At 44.8% G+C, this 20938-nt stretch overlaps 1 protein-coding gene across 1 annotated transcript in view; it reads left to right on the top strand.

The window, feature by feature from the left end:
* The window catches only part of LOC139273282 (cell cycle control protein 50A-like), a 40852-nt gene that overhangs the window by 16829 nt on the left and 3085 nt on the right, over positions 1–20938 (top strand). The window contains exons 3-6 of the mRNA XM_070889979.1: positions 3231–3338; positions 9054–9141; positions 12138–12278; positions 13287–13496. Coding sequence (XP_070746080.1) covers positions 3231–3338; positions 9054–9141; positions 12138–12278; positions 13287–13496 — 547 coding nt within the window. The remainder of the gene's footprint in view (positions 1–3230; positions 3339–9053; positions 9142–12137; positions 12279–13286; positions 13497–20938) is intronic.

The following is a 20938-nucleotide window of genomic DNA, read 5'->3' as shown; positions in this document are numbered from 1 at the left end:
AAACTTATTACCTTAACTCTTATCACAAAAGAACCTTCGATCGATTAGCGCTCTTTTCCCCCCTAACCTTATCACATAAGAACCGTTTTCCTAATCTTTACCTTAACTCTTATCATATAAGAACCTTCGATCGATTAGCGCTTTTTCCCCCCTAATCTTGTAACCTAAGAACCTTCTTCCTAATCTTATCACATAAGAATCTTCGATCGACTAGCGCTCTTTTTACCTTTTCCTACTGAAACCTTCCCCGGGCTGTTTCAAGATATTTCCAGAACCAGATCTTTTCTGTCTGCAAGCTCAAAGAAATGATCACAAAAAATAACTTTAGCTTTTAAATGTCGAGTCTCGTTGATTGCAGTACCTCCCCTGTGGACAACAGATTACATATGCGATTCAACAGTGAAGAAACCTCTTGTGACCAAAAGGCTCACCTTGTTTTGGCCACTGAAGCCTTTCACTGGAGAGGCACTATGCCTGTATCCGTTTTACTCACAGGGCAGAGTGTATGCATCTCGGTGGAACCTCCAAGAAGTAACTGTCGAAATCTCGACTCACAATACACGACTCAGGCACCTTCCGCTCCGGCAGAAGTTTCTTTAATTTACTTGCAGCAAGGGGAAAGTTCTCACCCAGTCAAAGGCTAGGTGGAGACCCCCCGAAATGGTACAATTTCCCAAGATATTTATACAGTAAAACCCAAGTTATGGCCTCTCCCTGTGTATTGGCTCTGTCTTGCAGTCAGTGAATACAGATAAAGAGTTAATTACTACATCCTTGTCCTGACATGGTTTCCATATATTGCCTTTTGTCAGGGTTATTAGTTGGCTAGCCGGCCATCACTTGATGAGAGTGTGGTAATGAGCTATTACCTGCATTGCATTGTGTCAGGATTATCCAGTTTCCTGGTCAGTTATCTTTTTGCATCAAATGGATGAGGTCTCTACAAGAGATAATGGCTGGTGGTTTGAGTATTTTGAAAAGGATGGGGTGGAGTGGAACTGGTGTCGTATATACAATAGGAGAGCACCATGGTGGGTACTTGTCTCAGCACGACTTGCCACCTTGCTGTCTGGTGGCAATCAGCCATTTCAAGCCAGGTTGAGCTGTTTATGCAAACCGACTGCTTGATGCAGAAATTTCTGGAAGGACCAGGACTCCATTTTGTTATATATTAAAAGGGCACAAAAATACCGCGTGGTACAGCTTAGATAAAAATATATTTCCACATTGTTTTGCGGGAACAAGGAAATCAAAGACGCAGTGAAGGAACGGTTAAATAGCTTGGCAGCAGCATAATGCAGGTACCGCAAGTAATTAGGAAAGCAAATGGTATGTTAGCCTTTATTACAGAAAGATTGGGGTGCAGGAGTAAAGACGTCTTACTGCAATTATATAGGACACTGGTGAGACCGCACCTGGAGCATTGTGTATAGTTTTGTCTCCTTACCTAAGGAAGGATATACTTGCCTTAGAGGAAGTGTAACAAAGGTTCTCCCGACTGATTCCTGGGATGGGGGGAATTGTCCTATGAGGAGAGAATAAGTAGACAAGGCCTAAATTCTGTAGAATCTAGAAGACTGAGAGGTGATCTCAATGAAACGTATAAAATTCTGAAGGTACTTGACCGGGCAGATGCAGGGAGGATATTTCCCCTGGCTGGGGAGTCTAGAAACAGGGCCAACTGTCTCAGGATAAGGGGTCGGCCATTTAGGACTGAGATGAGGAAAACTTCTTCACTCGGAGGGTGGTGAATCTCTGGAATTCTCTACTCCAGAGGGCTGTGGAAGCTCAGTCGTTGAATATATTTGACACAAATCAATAGATTTTTAGATATTAAGGGAATCGAGGAATATGGGGATAGTGCAGAAAAGTGGAGTTTGAGGTGGAAGGTCAGCCATTGAATGGTGGAGCAGGGGCCGAATGGCCGACTCCTCCTATTTTCTGTGATGCAATGTTGTCTATTTGGACCTTGAGGAAGTAGCCAGGAGCTTTGGTTTTGTGAGAAATGTCTGTGTGGCAGTTACACAAAATGACATTCGAAATGATGGCCTGAAGAATCCATATTAGATTGGTGTGCTGGAGACTTTCTGGAGTAGTAAAATGTGTATGCACCAGACCAAATACGTTCTCTTTTTTAAAAAAAAAAATCGCACAAAATGATTCTCTCTTTTAAAGAAAGATGGGAGTGAGTGATTGTCGAGGTTCATTAACGTACTAACAGATCTTAAAATTGTAGTACAGGTTGAGTGACTGAAATCCGGAGTTCCAAAATTCGGAATGTTCGGGAATCCGTTCACCAGGCCGATCCATAGCAGGGTCGTCTGGAAACTAGAAAATGTTCCGAAATCCAGACTCCGAAGTCGGCGGCCCTACCTCTCTCTGGCCCGGCCTGACCTCCAGCCCAACTTCGCTCCAGCCCAACTTCGCCCCAGCCCTCGGCGGCCCGACTTCACCCCAGCCCTCGCCGGCCTGGCCCGACCTCGCCCTGGCCCTTGGTGGCCCGGCCTCCCCCCTCTCCCTCTTCCCCCTTACCTCAGCGGCCCGACCCCACCTACCTTGGCCCAGGCAAAGACAGTCCAAAATCCAGAAATATCTGGAACGGCCTCGGTCCTGAGGTTTCTGGATTTCGGACGCTCAACCTGTAATTGTTGAAATTCTGCAGGAGAAAGCAACAGTGGAAATTGGTGTGATACAGTAAATCCAAATGAGAAAATGTCAGTTTTATTCCTGTCCTACAGGGCTCCCATAATCTCAGACTATTATGTAATGTGCGGCTGTTGAAGGCATAACAGCCTATCCCATTATTTTAGCCAGAGCCAGGCGTGACATGAACTCTGACTGGAAATGACACAGGACAAAAGGGTGAACTTCTGGCTGGGATACAGCAAGTTCTGGAAAATGTTATCTGTTTTACTAAGTTACATCTAGCAAAAGGGACATGTGGAGCTCAACCGAGTTATTCCCAAAACCTAACCATAGTTACTCACCAGAAGTTATACCAGGTGAAGCCTGCCCATCCTGACAGAGTACTGTAATGCAGTTCATTGCTCACTGACCCCTGGGTACGTTTGCACAATATATACCAAATCAAGATGGATTGTATTTACCTCCATAGTGATTGTGTCAGAAAGCTTGTATAATGTCCTGTGTAGTCTTTGCTAAAAATTTCAATTGTTTCCTTTTTAAAGTTTGCAACTGAAGCTATTTTTTTTAACTTCATGCTTTTGCAGGGAAATGTTTTCATGTATTATGGATTATCAAATTTCTACCAGAACCATAGACGATACGTCAAATCAAGAGATGACAGTCAGCTTAATGGAGATAAGCGCTCTTTAACAGTAAGCCAAGTGGAATTGCTTTTGGAAGATGATTATTGCAGATGTGTATTTATACAGTGAATTTCATTCTGTAAGTAGCATTGTACAAAAGACTACACTCATAACCTGAAAGCATACACACAAGAAATAGAATGAAAGAATTAAGTACTGCGTTGTATTTTTTTTTAGATCTCTTTCCTCCCCTCTCAAAAAAAATATTTTGTTTTTCTATTAATAGATGTTTTATAAATACATTAAGAGCAAGAGGATAACTAAAGAAAGAGTAGAGCCTATTAAAGACCATGAGGGTAATCTGTGTGTAGAGGCAGAAGACGTGGATATGGTTCTTAATGAATACTTTGCGTCTGTTTTCACAAAAGAGTGGGGCGATGCAGACATTGCAATCGGGGGAGGAGGAGTGTGAAATATTAGATGAAATAAACATCGTGAGAGAGGAAGTATTAAGGGACTTAGCAGCTTTGAAAGTGGATAAATCCCCAGGCCCAGATAAAATGTATCCCAGGCTGTTAAGAGAAGTGAAAGAGGAAATAGCAGAGGCTCTGACCATCATTTACCAATCCTCTCTGGCTACAATTATGGTGGACTGCTAACGTGGTACCTTTGTTTAAAAAGGGTGAAAGGGATACACCGAGAAATTACAGGCCAGTCAGCCTAACCTCGGTGGTTGGAAAATTATTAGATAAAATTCTAAGGGACAGGATAAATCTTCATTTTAGAAAGTCACGGATTAATCAAGGACAGTCAGCATGAATTTGTTACAGGAAGGTCGTGTCTGACTAACCTGATTGAATTTTTTTGAGGAGGTAACAAGGCGTGTCGATGAGGGAAGTGCGTTTGATTTAGTGTATATGGATTTTATGCTGCCTCCAGGCCAGATTCAAGGTCATCCCATCCTTTCATTGAATTACAGTACGAAGACAACGCTTGCGTCTGCGCGCACTCTGAGGCCGAACTCCAAGCCATCATCAACACTTTCATCGAAGCATAGGAGAGCATGGGTTTTACATTAAACATCCATAAGACAAAGGTCCTCTACCAACCTGACCCCGTCTCACAGCACTGCCCCTGATTATCAAAATCCATGACGAGGCCTTGGACAATGTGGACCATTTTCTATACCTCGGGAGCCTACTGTCAACAAGGGCAGTCAGTGACCAAGTCCTACACCGCCTTCAGTGTGCTTGTGCAGCTTTCAGTCGCCTGAGGAAGAGAGTGTTTGAAGAACAGGACCTCAAACCCGGCACCAAGCTTATAATCAACAGAGCAGTAGTGATACCCGCCCTTCTATATGCTTCAGGGACATGGACTATGTACAGCAGACACCTCAAAACACTGGAGAAGTACCACCAATGCTGCCTGCACAAGATCCTGCAAATCCATTGGCAGGACAGGCGCACCAACGTCAGTGTTCTCACTCGGGCCAGCATCGAGGCATTGACAACGCTCGATCAGCTCCGTTGGGCAGGCCACATCGTCCACATCGTCCACATGACCATTGCAAGACTCCCAAAACAAGCAATCTACTTGGAGCTTCGACATGACAAGCAAGTCCCAGGTGGGCAGAGGAAACGCTTTAAGGACACCCTCAAAGCCTCCTTGGAAAAAGTGCAACACCCCTGGCCCAAGACCGCTCAAAGTGGAGGAAAAGCATCCGAGAAGGCGCCGAACACTTCGAGTCTCTTCGTCGGGAGTAAGCTGAAGCCAAGCGTAAACAGCGGAAGGAGCGCACGGCAACCCAAGCACCCCACTTACCCGTCCCTTCAACCACCGTCTGCCCCACCCGTGACAGAGACTATAGGTCCCGCATTGGATTCATCACTCACCTGAGAACTCATGTTTAATGTGGAAGCAAGTCATCCTTGACTCCGAGGGACTGCCTAAGAAGATATGAATTTTAGCAAGGCTTTTGATAAGGTCCCACATGGCAGACTGGTCATGAAAGTAAAAGCCCATGGATTCAGGGCAAAGTGGCAAGTTGGATCCAAAATGGGCTGAGGCAGAAAGCAAAGGGTAACGGTGGATGGGTATTTTTGTGACTGGAAGGCTGTTTCCAGTGGGGTGCCGCAGGGCTCAGTACTAGGTCCCTTGCTTTTTGTGTTATATATCAGTGATTTAGACTTGAATGTTGGGGGTATGATTTCAGAAGTTTACAGATGAAACTAAAATTGGCTGTGTGATAATGAAGAAGAAAGCTGTAGACTGCAGGAAGATATTAATGAAGTGGTCAGGTGGCAGGATAGTGGCAAATGGAATTCAATCTGGAGATGTAAGGAGATGGGGAGGGCTAACAAGGCAAGGGAATATACATTAAATGGTAGGACACTGAAGTGTAGAGGAACAAAGGGACCTTGGAGTGCATGTCCACAGATCCCTGAAGGTAGCAGACCAGGCAGATAAGGTGGTTAAAAAAGGCATACGGAATATTTGCCTTTACTAGCCGAGGCATAGAATACAAGAGCAGGGAGGCTATACTTGAACTGTATAAAACACTAGTTAGGCTACAACTAGAGTACTGCCTACAGTTCTGGTCACCACATTACAGGAAAGATGTGATTGCATTAGAGAGGGTACAGAGGAGATTGATGAGGATGTTGCCTGGACTGGAGAATTTTAACTATGAGGAAAGATTGGATAGGCTGGGATTGTTTTCTTTGGAACAGAGGAGGCTGAGTGGAGACCTTATTGAGGTGTATAAAATTATGCGGGACCTGGATAGAGTGGATAGGAAGGACCTATTTCCCTTAGCAGAGGGCTCAACAACTTGGGGGCATAGATTTAAAGTAATTGGTAGAAGGTTTAGAGGAGATTTGAGGGGAAATTTCTTCGTCCAGAGGGTGATGGGAGTCTGGAGCTCACGGCCTGAAAGGATGGTAGAGGCAGAAACCCTTACCACATTTAAAAAGTACTTGGATGTGCACTTGAAGTGCCGTAACCTACAGGACTACGGACCAAGAGCTGGAAAGTGAGATTAGGCTGAATTGATCTTTGTCGGCTGGCACGGACACGATGGCCTCCTTCCGTGGTGTAAATTTCTATGATTAAGTGTAGTTACGTAGAGAAATACATGGCAGTTCATTAATTTTGGCGTATGAGTGAAGCTTGAACAATTTTTAACTTTGTAATTTAAATCCTGAAATGACATTTCTGCCATGTTATCACTCCCAGTTTGCCCATTCATTTTATGAAGTACACTGCGAAGGTTAAGAGGTAGTTTAATTCCTATTGTGGATTTTTTGTTGTTGCCGGTCAATGGCCCGAGTACAATTGACCTGTAATCGCACTAATTAATACTGAGGGCCTGAGTTGGCAGCTACAGTAACATTGCATTTGCAGAACAAGTGTCTCTTTTATGTACTCTGGGCCCATACATGCTCATTCCACTTCTTACTGGACTTGTTTCTGTATCCCCCACCATTCCTTCCACTCCCCCCCCACCCCCTGAGAGAGATGAAAAATGACTTGCATCTAATTCAAGCAACCTCTTTCAAAAGTTATTTTCCGGTCCCTCATGGGTGTCCAGGGGAGGCCCCACTCTCGAGTATCTACCTCAACTTTGAATTACACTTTTTGTACTCTTTTTTTTTTCGATATTGTATATGGGTAATCTGGTTTAATTTATCTCGCCACAGAATTAAAAATACACAGGATGGCTCTCTGGAAGCTGTTTTGTTCCAAGGACGTAAGGGTTTGTGTGCATGTAGTTGATGAACATTCCCAGATCAGCCTGACAGTGTAGAAAATGACACATCCTTCATTCAACACACATGCACAAATGAGTAGGCATTGGTTAACAGCTGCTATGCATTAAGTCAATGCTTGGATTTGCCTCCATTTGGTTACTTTGTTGTTTGAGAGTGGGTGCCTATTGTATGGATTTCAACCTGCCAGTTACACAACTGGAGCTGCTCTTGCACTGGCCCAGATGGGGTGGGAAGGGGATAATGCTTCAGTTTTCAATGTGTGATTCTCTCTCAGACAACAGCAACCCCAACGTCAACTTCCCAGATTTGCTAAAACGTCCAATATTATTGTGTGAAAAGTAATGGTGTGATATGTTTGTGCACTGTCCACTTGAACGTTGAAGAATGCACAAAAGGCTAATTAATGATTTTGTGCTTTCAAACGTATTGGGAATTTCAGTCTTTTTAAAAAAAAAACAGATGGGTTCAGGTCCAGTGGGAGGTTAAAAGTGTTAAAAAATCTGAATCCCAACCATGACCCACCACTAACCCACACACTTCCAGGTTTAACGGGGACGGGGCGAGCAGCTAAAACGCAGCCAGGAGGCGGGCTGTCTATTTTAATATAATAAGGCTGGAAGCCTCTGCTTTGACCTCCATTTTGAATTTAGCTTTAGCTGGCCGGGTTTTACAGGCTTCGCGAAACCCGCCAGCTAATGCAAAGCGAGGACTGCTGATCCAGGAGGTTTACACTTACCTCCTGGATCCAGCGGCCCTGCCGACAAACCATGCCCCCACCCCCAAGACCTCTGATTTTCCCCCTCTCCAGCCTCCGATTTCCCCGCCCCAGGCCTCCAATTCTCCTCCCCCCCCCCAACATCCTCCATACATTTTAACTTAATCCAAAATGCAACCAACCAAATCCCCCACCCTACACTAAATCCCCCTTGCACAGTCCTATCCATCATTAATTGCCATTGTTGATATACAATGTCTACCTATCACATTAAGTTTAAAATGCTTGTCTTTCCATCCCTCTATAGTGTCCTCTCCTTCCCCTCCCATCTCTGTAGCTACTTCTAGCCAAATTATCTGCTACCATTCTTCGGTCTTCTGAATCTGCCCTTTCCTGCATTCTTCTCTCCATTTGCCCCACTGTTCATGGGAGAATCTTCTGTTGCATTAGCCTTGTTCTCTGGAACTCCCACCCTAAATTTCTCCTCCTCTTTCTCCCCCTTAAAACTTTCTCAAAACATATTTTTGATCAAGCTTTCAGTCACCCCATCTAAGTGTCAGCTGTGACTCAGTGGGTAGCACACTCGCTTCTGAGTCAGAAGGTTGTGGGTTCAAGTCCCACTCCAGGAACTTGAGCACTTTAATAAAAAAATAAAAAAAATCTAGGCTGATACTTCAATGCAGTGCTAAGGGAATGCTGCACTGTCGGAGGTGCCGTCTTTTGGATGAGACGTTAAACCGAGGCTCCATCTGCCCTCTCGGGTGGACGTAAAAGATCCCATGACACTATTTCAAAGAAGAGCAGAGGAGTTATCCCCGGTGTCCTGGCCAATATTTATCCCTCAATCAGCATAACAAATATAGATTATCTGGTCATTGTCACATTGCTGTTTGTGGGAGCTTGTTGTGCGCAAATTGGCTGCCACGTTTCCCACATTACAACAGTGACTACACTCCAAAAGCACTAATTGGCTGTAAAGCGCTTTGAGACATCTGGTGGTCGTGAAAGGCGCTATATAAATCCAAGTCTTTCCTTTTTGTTTTTTAAATGGCTCAGCATCTGTTTCCCTAACTTTTACCTTTACTGAAGCAGTTGGGAATTTTTTTTTAACATTAAAAATGCAACAGAAATACTCCATTTAACACAAAGATGGAAAAGAAAATGAACCCCATTACTTCACTGGGGTATCAATTTATAACTGAATTCTAGATTAGGCTTCTTTAGCATCTATTGTATAGAATTGTCTTTTTTTGCAACACCTCCAGTTCTGTAATCTTAAATCGCATTTCTTTCCCCCAGGATCCCAGTAAGGAATGTGAGCCATATCGTACATCTGAAGGAATGCCTATTGCCCCTTGTGGGGCTATTGCAAACAGTCTGTTTAATGGTATGTAAAAACCAAGTGCACTCGACCTTTTCAGAAAGATCATCGAAAAAACAGATTCTATAATTGGTGTTAGAGGAACCTGCAAATGTACATCACTTCCTTGTGTTCGAGAGCGAGGTTAATATCGTAATGTATTTGCTTCATGGGTTCTTTGCTTAAGAATTTATAGCAACACATTGCTATTAAGAACTAATTGGTATATTAAAAAAGGTTTAACAATCATACTATACATTCATCCATTAGGCTCACAACTGCAAACCTCATCGATGACCTAGACCCAACTGACTGGGGTTTTATTGAGTCTTGTGAACATCTCGTGACTGGCTAAGTCACTCACAATGCAACAACTCTACAAACCTGTGTGCATACTCATTGGTGCATACATTACAAGTATACTACACTATAGTTTATTAGAGGGAGCAGCGTGCGGCGGCCCGGCCCAGAAATCGGTGCAGTCCCAGCCTGCAAGACCATCAGCAGGCCTGGACCATTAGAGGGGGCAGCGTGCCACTTCAGGGAGCAGTGCGTGCTGCTGCAGGAGGGCGATGACTGACTGCAGTGCGGGCAGGTATAGCAGGAGCGACGAAGTCAGGGCGAAGGAGCGGCAAGAGTTCATAGAGGGATGTGATTGGAGCCCAGGAGAGGCGTGAATTCGGGGCCCGGAAGGGGCGGCACGGGCCAGCCCACACTGCGATATGTGTGCGCACTAAGTTCGTGCAGCAGAGCTGGTCTCCAGTTGTCTTGGTTAATCCTTGCCACTGGACCAAGACCTCGCTCTTGTCAAGCCCGTGTGGTGGCTGGGGTGCAACGGCCACCCCACTTTTTAAATAAATAAATAAATCCACGCACAGGCATCTTCCACCCTTCAGGATGTAGTTCTGGATCCGGGATACCATTGAAACACCTGTGAACTCATCCGTTTTCGGCGTGGAAGCAAGTCATCCTCGTTTTGAGGTACTGCCTATGATGATTTGATGACTACACTATAGAGTACATGGTGGCCTGGTGGCACAGTATGCAACGACAAAGGAAGATTCAGACTCTCAGAATTATCTAGCCTACCTGAGGAAGTGAGCCACTTCCTTGAAATGAAAGTAAAGAGTGAGTGAGGATGTATCCCACATGTGCACTTACCAATGGCATATTCTAGAGCAGTGGAGCAAATTGCTGGTACACACTCTTAAGTTGAGGAATAGTGTTGGAAACCCTGAACCAGGATAGTATGCATTATTTAAAAGTCTAAAGTGAATAACTCAATTGTTTGAGTGAACAGAAAATCAAAATGAGGGGAGACAAAATGGGTTCTCACTTGTTTTAAAAATAGTGAAGGTATTTTACTTTTCACTTGGTTGTAGTTTTTGCTGCTTATGGTTGCTGTATTTAAGCTATCCCAACAAATATTCCAATAGGTCACTGAATTGTTTTAAGAAATGGACAATGGTATTCGGAAGGATGCCATCATAAAATAGTACACAATTCAACTCCTGAGGTTTTGCTGATGGGCACAAATAAGCAAGGCGTTTGGCCTAACAGAAGCTTCTTTTGTGTCTCATCCTTTTCTCTAGTGTGTATGTGTGTGTGTGTGTCTCACCCATTTTACTGCATCACCTATCTATGTATTGTATTGCCATTCTTACTGTCTTATTTTCTATCAGTCTGTCCCCTCTTTATATTTCTCACTGTGTCTGTGTCTGTGTGTGTGTGTGTGTGTGTGTATATTACTGATTTAATTATCTTGTATATTTTAACTTCTTTAAAGCTGCAGTTGATGAACTTATACTACTGCGATGGTCCAATCCACCTGAATACTGCTGCCCATTACCTGCTGAAATATTGATTTTGCAAGAAGATAGATGGGAGCCAAAGTCGGGTGGGGGAGGGGGTCAGAATTTGGGATGGGCAAGAAGTTGTTGGGGTTGGGTGGAGAAGAGCTGGCTGGAAGATGCTGCAACAGGTGTAAGAGAGTGCTGGGTGTAGGCCTTGGTGGTAGCAGAAATGGTCTGAGCACCTGGGGGCAGGTCAAGCCTGGGAGAGAGCAGAGCAGTGTGGAGACCAGGGAACCGATTGGGGAGGGAGCTGAATTAGAATTGGAGCACTGGTGGTCTGGGAGAGACTGGAGAAGTATCTTTTACCAGGGACCTTGAATTGTTTGGGGAGAGAGCAGAGGTCAGGCAAAATGAATGAAATGCTGGGATGTTGAATTAACAGGGACTGGGGATCTGTCGTGGCTATAAATGGGTCAAAAAACTTGTGTAATGACCTGGTTCACATGGACCATTGTTGATGTGATTGGTCTGCAATGCCACGCAGTACACATGAATCAGCAATGTTACAGGCTCACTATAATAAATTTATAATATCTCAGTGATGTACAATTTTACAGACTACAAAATGTTTAAATAACTCGATCTCATTTGATTTCCTCCTTACCTCTTCTCTGCTGTCGGTTATCTCTCTAGTGCCTTGCCCAGGTGACGAGCATTGATTTGAGACAGGATGGGGTAGTGTGTGTTGCTGAAACACTTGACCAGCAGCATCACAGCAAACCCTAATCCTGACATCACCCAAATTATCTTCCAGCAAGGGTCACTTTCAAATGCCCATTATCGCAGGCTGATTTATTCTTATAATGTCCAAGGGCAGCAGCAATGCTCCCTCCACTGACCCAGCACCTGCCAATGGCTGAACGTATGTTCCAGCTAGTCCGACTGACCCTCTCTACAAGGTACATTTACCCACTGAGTTATTGAGGGCCATGTTATTTTGTCCAGACTTGATTCCATATTATGCTTTCCAAATTTCTCATCAAATAAATTCCTGCACTTGGCATTTGTTGTTAGACCTCTCTCTTTGCATGGCTTGTTGCTGAAATCCTGTTTTATACTTGACATGATGCTCTGACAGTATAGCGCAGCATTATGCTTTGATAACTATCTTATACAATGTTAATTTTCTCAGTATAATTTTCAGATCTTTGACTGATTTTTGATTGTTAGATACTTTGAAACTGTACTACATGGACAATGGGACGCAAACTGAGATTCCTTTGATCAAGAAAGGCATTGCATGGTGGACAGACAAGAATGTTAAGTTCAGGAACCCAACTGGAGATTCCAATTTATCAACCATCTTTAAAGGTAATTTGACTTCAATGGCATAGCTATATTCTTGATGAGATAGAAAGTTTTTGAACAAATTCTACTCGGGAAATTTTTTCAAGTTAGTGACAATTTCATATACATTACTGTTTAGCAGTGAAATCTCTTGAATGCCCAGATTTTAAAAGAATAATTAAAACATTGTTTGAAGAATTGCTTTTAAGAGCAATTATATGTTTCAGCTACAATTAAGAAATCAAGTAAAGCTGGGATTAAATGGTATGGGGGGCTAGCAAACTCTTACCTTCCCAGGATTGAATATGATGGGATGTAGCCTGGTCTCTGTTGGCAGTAACCTGGTTGGTCTCAATCCAGTTTTTAGTAGATTTGGGGTTCACTGCACAAAAAGATCTGCCAAATAGGAAACATGAGCATTCTTATTCAGCACAAGGTTAGCAACTATGGAAAATGGAAATGCTACACTGATGCAATAAGGGTTAATCTTAAGTTGGGGAAGAATCAGAAATCAATAACGTGAATTGAAGGTGGTTCAGCATGTTGAAGAGCATTAAGCCATTGTACTATCTGTTGGCCATTACGTTGATTCCTAGCATAATAGGGTTAAATTACGAGAGACTGGCGAAATGTAGGCCAGCCAGCCTTGAGGGGTCTTCATATTTCAAATCCTAAATAGAGGAACGCTGTTTCTAACTAAACCATGACAGTCGGACAAGGAGTCACAGGTCCAAACTGAGACAAATTGAATTTCTTCAGCGTGTGATCAACATGTGGGATAAGCTTCCTGCCAGAATAGTAGATATAAAAATTCTAAAATTGTTTACAAAATAACGACATAAGGGTCTATAAGTTCTTTCTGAATGGAATAACTTGAATTGTGTTAAAAGGATTTCTTCACCTATAGATCTTTGGGAATTTAATTTAACCCTCCCCCCACCCCCAAAAAAACTTCAAAATGTTTTCCTATTGAGTTAGTGGAACTGGTCAAGGTAAATACAAATGTCATGTTGTTTTCGGAATACATCACAGGTACCACAAAACCTGTGAACTGGCCAAAGCCAGTGTATGAACTGGATCCAACTGTTAAAGACAACAACGGATTCATCAATGAAGATTTCATTGTGTGGATGCGTACTGCAGCTTTACCCACTTTCCGCAAGCTATACAGGCTTATTGAAAAGAAGGACACGTTGACCCCTACGCTGCAGCATGGAAATTATACGTTGCATGTTACCTACAGTATCCTTCATTTTATATATAAACAAAAGATTCTATCTGTTTCTCGTTTACATTTTCATTATCTAGGATCACTGTACTTGGAATACTGATCCCTGTTTATTTAAGTAGCAGTCTCATACGTACGGACTTATTTTCTAACAACAGACCAATATCCTCGCGGGGAGTTTTGCTAGTGCTGTTGGGGAGAGTTTAAACTAGCTTGGCAGGGGGATGGGAACCTGAACAAATTTAAAAGGGAAGGAAGTAAAGCAGAAATTGGATAGCAAGAATCTAGAAAGCGAATCTGTAAGACAAAGGAAATCGCGCTATGTAAGTAGTAAGCAAGGAGGTCTTCCTGTGCTAAATGGTATATACAAGGAGTATAGTGAAAAAGGCGAATGACAGGTAGACACTTGGGAGTATGACATTCTAGCCATTACAGAAATATGGCTGAAAGAGGGGCAGATTTGGCAGATCAATATTCTTAGTTACAGGATTTTTAGACAAGATAGAGAGGGCGGGGGGGGGGGGGGGGGGTGTCGCGATACTGATTAAAGAAACTATTACAGCGGTGAAGAGGGATATGTTAGAGGGATCATCAAATGAGACCATATGGGTTGAATTGAAAAATAAAAAAGGGGCGATCACATTGCTGGCCGTGTATTATAGACCCCCAAACAATGGAAGGGAGATACAGGAGCAAATATGTAGGCAAATTGGTGTGAAGTCCAAAAATCATAGGGTAGCAATAGTAGGGGATTTTTAACTATCCAAATATTGATTGGGACAAATATAGTGTGAAGGGTATAGAGGGTGCAGAATTCTTGAAATGCATTCAAGAGAACTTTTTTTAGTCAGTATGTAGCTATCCAAATACGAGAGGGGCCGGTCTTAGATTTAGTTTTGGGGAATAAAGCTGGGCAGGTTGAAGGGGTATTAGTGGGAGAGTACTTGGATGCCAGTGACCATAATTCAGTCAGATTCAAGTTGGTTATGGATAAGGACAAGGATAGGTCTGGAATAAAAGTTCCGAATTGGGGAAAAGCTAATTTTGCTCAGTTAAGGAGTGATTTGTCCACAGTGGACTGCAAACAGTTACTTGGGGGTAAATCAGTGTTGGGACAGTGGGAGGCATTTAAGGAGGCGATCCGGAGGGCTCAGGCCAAACATGTGCCCTTAAAGAAAAAGGTTGGGAATAATAATTCTAGAGCCCCCTGGATGTCTAGGGACTAACAGGGGAGGATAAAGAAAAAAAGGGATGCTTATGTCATATACCAACGGCTAAATACTATAGAATCTTTACAGGAATAAAGAAAGTTAAGAGGCAAAATTGAAAAGGATATTAGAAATGCTAAGAGAGAGCACGAGAAATTCTTGGCCAGTAAAATTAAGGAAAACCCAAAGATGTTCTTTAAATATATTAAGAGTAAGGGGGTAACTAAAGAAAGGGTAGGGCCTATTAAGAGACCATGAGGGTAATCTTTGTGTGGAGGCGGAAGATGTTGGTAAGGTTCTTAACGAATACTTTGCATCTGTTTTCACAAAGGAAAGGGGCAATGCAGATACTATGGAGGAGGAGTGTGATATTTTGGATGAAATAAATATAGTGAGAGAGGAAGTATTAAGGGGTTTAGCAGCTTTGAAAGTAGCTAAGTCTCCAGTGAAGTAGAAATGCATCCCAGGCTGTTGAGCGAAGTAAAAGAGGAAATAGCAGAGGCCTTGACCATCATTTTCCAGTTCTCTTTGGATTTGGGCATGGTGCTGGAGGATTGGAGGACTGCTAATGTAGTACCCTTGTTTAAGAAGGGAGAAAGGGATAGGCCGAGTAATTACAGGCCTGTCAGCCTAACCTCAGTGGTGGGAAAATTATTGTAAAAAATCCTGAAAGACAGGATAAATCTACATTTGGAAAGGCAGGGATTAATTAGGGACAGTCAGCACAGATTTGTTAAGGGAAAATCGTGTTTGACTAAGCTGATTGATCTTTTGAGGAGGTAACCAAGAGGGTCTATGAGGGTAGTGCGTACGATATAGTGTATATGGACTTTAGCAAAGCTTTTGATCAGGTCCCACATGGCAGACTGGTCAAGAAGGTTAAAGCCCATAGGATCTGGGCAAAGTGACAAGTTGGATCCAAAATTGGCTTGGAGGTAGGAAGCAAAGGGTAATGGTTGATGGATGTTTTTGTGACTGGAAAGTTGTTTCCAGTGGGGTTCCGCAAGGCTCAGTACTGGGTCCCTTGCTTTTTGTGGTATATATCAACGATTTAGATTTGAATATAAGGAGTATGATTAAGAAGTTTGCAGATGACACTAAAATGGGCTGTGTGGTTGATAATGAAGAGGAAAGTCATGGGCTACAGGAGGTTATCAGTCTACTGGTCAGTTGGGCAGAGCAGTGGCAAATGGAATTTAATTCAGAGAAGTGTGAGGTGATGCACTTTGGGAGGGCTAATAGGGAAAGGGTACATACATTAAGCAGAGGCCACTGAATAGTGTCGATGAACAAAAGGACCTTGGAGTGCTTGTCCACAGATCCTTGAAAGTAGCAGGCCAGGTGGATAAGGTGGTTAAGAAGGCATATGGAATGCTTGCCTTTATTGGCCGAGGCATAGAATATAAGAGCAGGGAGGTTATGCTTAAATTGTATAATACTTTGGTTAGGCCACAGCTGGAGTACACTGTGCAGGTTGAGAGGAGACCTCATTGAGGTATATAAAATATTGAGGGGCCTGGACATAGTGGATAGTAAGGGCCTATTTCCATTGTGAGGGGGCGTAGTTTTAAGGTGGGTGGTGGAAGGTTTTGAGGTGGGGACTTCTTTACGCAGAGGGTTGTGGGGATCTGGAACTCGTTGCCTGGAAGAGTGATGGATGCAGAAACCCTCACCACTTTTAAGAGATGGTTGGATGGGCACTTAAAGTGCAGTAACCTTAAGTGCCCATCCAACCAGAGCTGGTAATTGGGATTAGACTGGATGACCTTTTGTTGGACGGCGCAGATATAATGGTAACTACTGCAGGGAATCAAATATGGCCAGGGTGGTGATCTGGACTAGTTTCGATTGCCTGGATGGGTTGGAGAGGAATTTTCCCAGATTTTTTCTCCCTAATTTATCTGGTTTTTGTGCCTCCCAGGTGATCACATGGCTCCGGTTGGGGTGGAGTGTAGAATGTTTCAGTATAAGGGGTGTTGCATTTGTGTGAGGCGGACTGGTTGGGCTGGGTGCTCTTTGCCTTTCCGTCATTGTTCATAGGTTTATATGTAACCTTCAGGGCTGCTGACCAAGGGCCGTGCGGCTCTTTGTCGGACGACGTGGACACGATGGGCCGGAATAGCCTCCTTCTGCGCTGCAAATTTCTGTTTGCAGCTCCAGGCCAAAACAAACTGCTAATACTGCCTTTTGTTGTTATTGCATGTCGACACTCACATTTCATTGGATTACACTGATCAGTGGGAAGGTAAGGGAATATAAAAGTTGTTAGCAGCAATTATTGGTCCACATTATAGGCCTGCCAAAATGTATTAGTAAAACTGTAGCAGATTAAGGAGGTTATTTTGGTGAAAGGATAAAAACAGGTGCTAAGTGTGTTCTGTGTCTGGATTTAGCACGCACTTTTTGGGATAATTATCATGATTTACCTAAAGGCACTAAAACGGAAACCTGCATGTTTAGCACTCAAGTGCTGATTAGAAGCAATTTTCATGGAACGGTATATGTAGCCTTTACGCACCCACTTCCACTGAAGGGGTGGAGTACGTGGCTTGCAGACAAGTGAACGATGCAGGTAGGCTCGGAGGGAGAGAGCACAGGATCACGGATGTGGCACTGGAGGTCCAGAGGAGGAGGGATGACCTGCACATGTAGGGCAGAAGGAGGTCACAGATGCAACTAATGCAGCGTGTGTGGGAGGAGATCGCCCGGGAGGTCACAGTCAGGAGCCCTGCCCCAGGACATGGTCCAGTGCAGCAAGAAATTTAGCGACTTAACACGAGTGGTCAAGGTAAGATCCCATTTCACAAGCACACTTCTCGATGTTTGCACCATCACCAGCATCATAACTTCACCGCACTTATCACCATTTAACTATATATTGACACCACACACTATTGCATCCTTCACCGGCACTGCTCACATCTCCAGGGACATCACACAGCTTTTCAACCGTGAGGCATCACACACACACACACACACACACACACCTGACCGGAGGAGAGGAAGTATGCCTGCATGAGATCACTGCACTTGGGGACGTCGTGCTGCTGTAATTGGGAGTGAAATGGCAGAGCAGGGGGCATCTCGCCGAGAGGTATGTGGCCACTCCAGCTTCCTCACAGGCCCACATCTATTCCTGATCCCTAATTTCCCAAACCTATCCCCACTCCCAAGCTCTATATGGTCTCATCACACACACATACACACCCCCCCCCCCCCCTCCCCCCTTCTCCTCCTATAGTGGCCACATACGCTGTACCCGACCCCTTCCAGCTTTATCATCTCGGGAGCAAGATCCAGCTCGCTGCCCCCCGCCCCCCCCGGAGGAGCTGGAAGAGGAGCACCTGGACCTGCCATTCGGCCCCCCGCCCCCCCGGGAAGAAGAAGAAGAAGAAGAGGAGGAGGAGAGTGAGGAAGAAGCCACTGCTACCACTGTCGCAGGCACCAGCTCGGACCAGCACCCCACGTAACTTAAAGGCTAGGGTAGAACACGGATACTCAGCCACCCACACAGGGCACTAGTGGGCAGCAGCTCCCTTTGGGTGGCAGGGACACCCCTTGCCAGATGGGGAAAGGTCACACACTAGTTTTACTGTAGAGCAGTCAGATGAGGACCTTGCAGGGCCAAGCTTCAGAAGAAGGCTGATGCGTTCTGACCAGTAAAATGCTTGGTGCAATGGACAGCCTTTTTTTTTTTATTCGTTCCTGGGATGTGGACATCACTGGTAAGGCCAGCTTTTATTGCCCATCCCTAATTGCCCTCGAGAAGGTGGTGGTGAGCCGCCGCCTTGAATCACTGCAGTACTTGTGGTGAAGGTACTCCCATAGTGCTGTTGGGGAGGGAGTTCCATGATTTTAACCCAGCAACAGTGGAGGAACGACGATGTATTTCCAAGTCAGAATGATGTGCAACTTGGCGGGGAACTTCCAGCTGGTGGTGTTCCCGTGCGCCTGCTGCCCTTGTCCTAGATGGTAGAGGTCACGGGTTTGGGAGGTGCTGTCTAAGAAGCCTTGGAGAGTTGCTGCAGTGCATCTTGTAGATGGTACACACTGCAGCGGTGGTGGAGGGAGTGAATATTGAAGGTGGTGGATGGGGTGCCAATCAAGCGAGCTGCTTTGTCCTGGATGGTGTCGAGCTTCTTGAGTGTTGTTAGAGTGGCACTCATCTAGGCAAGTGGAGAGTATTCCACCACACTTCTGACTTGAGCCTTGTAGATGGTGGCAAGGCTTTGGGGAGTCAGGAGGGGAGACACTTGCTGCAGAATACCCAGTCTCTGACCTGCTCTTGTTGCCAAAGTATTTGTGTGGCTGGTCCAGTTAAGTTTCTTGTCAACGGTGACTCCCAGAATGTTGATGGTGAGGGTTTTGGTGATTGTAATGCCGTTGAATGTCAAGGAGCAATGGTTAGACTCCCACTTGTTGGAGATAATTATTGCCTGGCACTTGTGTCGATGACACCGTTCATCACTTTGCTGATTGAGAGTAGACTGATGGGGCAGTATTTGGATGGATTGGATTTGTCCTGCTTTATATGGGCAGGGCATACCTGGTTAATTTTCCACATTGTCTGGTAGATGCCAGTGTTGTATCTGTACTGGAACAGTTTGGCTAGAGGCGCGGCTAGTTCTGAAGCACAAGTCTTCAGCACGACAGCCGGGATGTTGTTGGGGGCTCATAGCCTTTGCTGTATCCAGTGTGCTCAATCATTTTTTGATATCACGTGGAGTGAATCGAATTGGCTGAAGACTGGCTTCTGTGATGGTGGGACCTCAGGAGGCAGCCGATATGGATCATCCACTCGACACTTCTAGCTGAAGAGGGTTGCAAATGCTTCAGCCTTGTCTTTTGCACTCGCCTGCTGGGCTCCGCCATCATTGAGGATGGGGATATTCATAGAGCCTCCTCCTCCTGTTAATTGTTTAATGGTCCACCATCATTCATGACTAGTTGTGGCAGGGCTCCAGAACTTTGATCTGATCTGTTGATTGTGGGATCACTTAGCTCTGTTTATAGCATGCTGCTTCTGCTGTTTAGCATGCATGTAGTCCTGTGTTGCAGCTTTCCCAGGTTGGCACCACATTTTTAGGTACACCTGGTGCTGCTCCTGGCATGCTCTTCTGCCCTTATTGAACCAGGGTTGGTCCCCTGGCTCGATGGTAATGGTAGAGTGAGCGATATGCCGGTCCATGAGCTTACAGATTGTGGTGGATTACAATGCTGCTGCTGCTGATGGCCCACAGCGCCTCATGAATGCCCAGTTTTAGGCTGCTAGATCTGATCTGAATCTATCTTATTTGGCACGGTGGTAGTGCCACACAATACAATGGAGGATGTCCTCAGTGTGAAGATGGGACTTAGTCTCCACAAAGGCTGTGCGGTGGTCACTAGCCTGCCTAGGTCGTGTCTAGGGTGATGGAGGAGTCCGCCTCCACCTTGACCTATGGCTTGTCACAGAGCCTGGAAACCACCATCTTCAGCGTGGAGAGACTGTCCAATTCCTATGGAGCCCGACATCATGCAGTGTCCTTTGACTGAGGTCATAACTTCCATAGAATGACGAAGTGCTGCACTGGAAGCCAAAACAGCTTCCATTGCACTACTTGCATCTTTCATGGAGCAGCAAAGTGCTGCAATGAAAGTTCAGGCAACTATCAAGGTGGCTCTGGGCTCCTCAGTTGAAAGGGGCTTGCACGGTGTCTTCGATACCCGGTGATCTGCCCTCCCAACAGATCACCGGGCTGGCTGAGCAAAAGTACCAGGATAGTTGCATTGGAATCATGAAGCAGGAATCTACTGGCCTCTCTCCCAATGACAGCATTCCTGCTCCCTCCTGCACCACTCCACCATTGGCTTGGCCAGGTGGCCCAGACGTCTCAAGCCCATGCTGAGATGGTGCAGTCAGAGGCGAGGCTCTCATGACCCACAGCTTCTCGAGCATCCCAGGCGGACATCTGAACTGCCCTCGTCAGAATATCTGCAGAATATCCACCTCGCCTATGGCTGCCACTAGGATTGCATTTTGTAGAAACACGAGTTTATGCAAGAGCTCTTATAGATGACCACTAAGGGTAAGCACCAGGGTGAATAGTTTACACAACCAACAGCACTTAGAAATAGTAATGTGTCCCTTGTTTGTTTTTGATGTTGATAAAGAGTGATAATGGTAATTGTGTAGTGGTGGTATTTGTAGTGTTTTTTTATTGTGGTCCCCATGGGGAAGGGGTTGTGAGAGTATTGAGTGCAGATGA

This window comes from Pristiophorus japonicus, chromosome 9 (assembly GCF_044704955.1).
Source record: "Pristiophorus japonicus isolate sPriJap1 chromosome 9, sPriJap1.hap1, whole genome shotgun sequence".
NCBI lineage: Eukaryota > Metazoa > Chordata > Chondrichthyes > Pristiophoridae > Pristiophorus > Pristiophorus japonicus.
The sequence above is the reverse complement of the archived record's forward strand: the minus strand, read 5'-3'. Positions and strand labels throughout refer to the sequence as shown.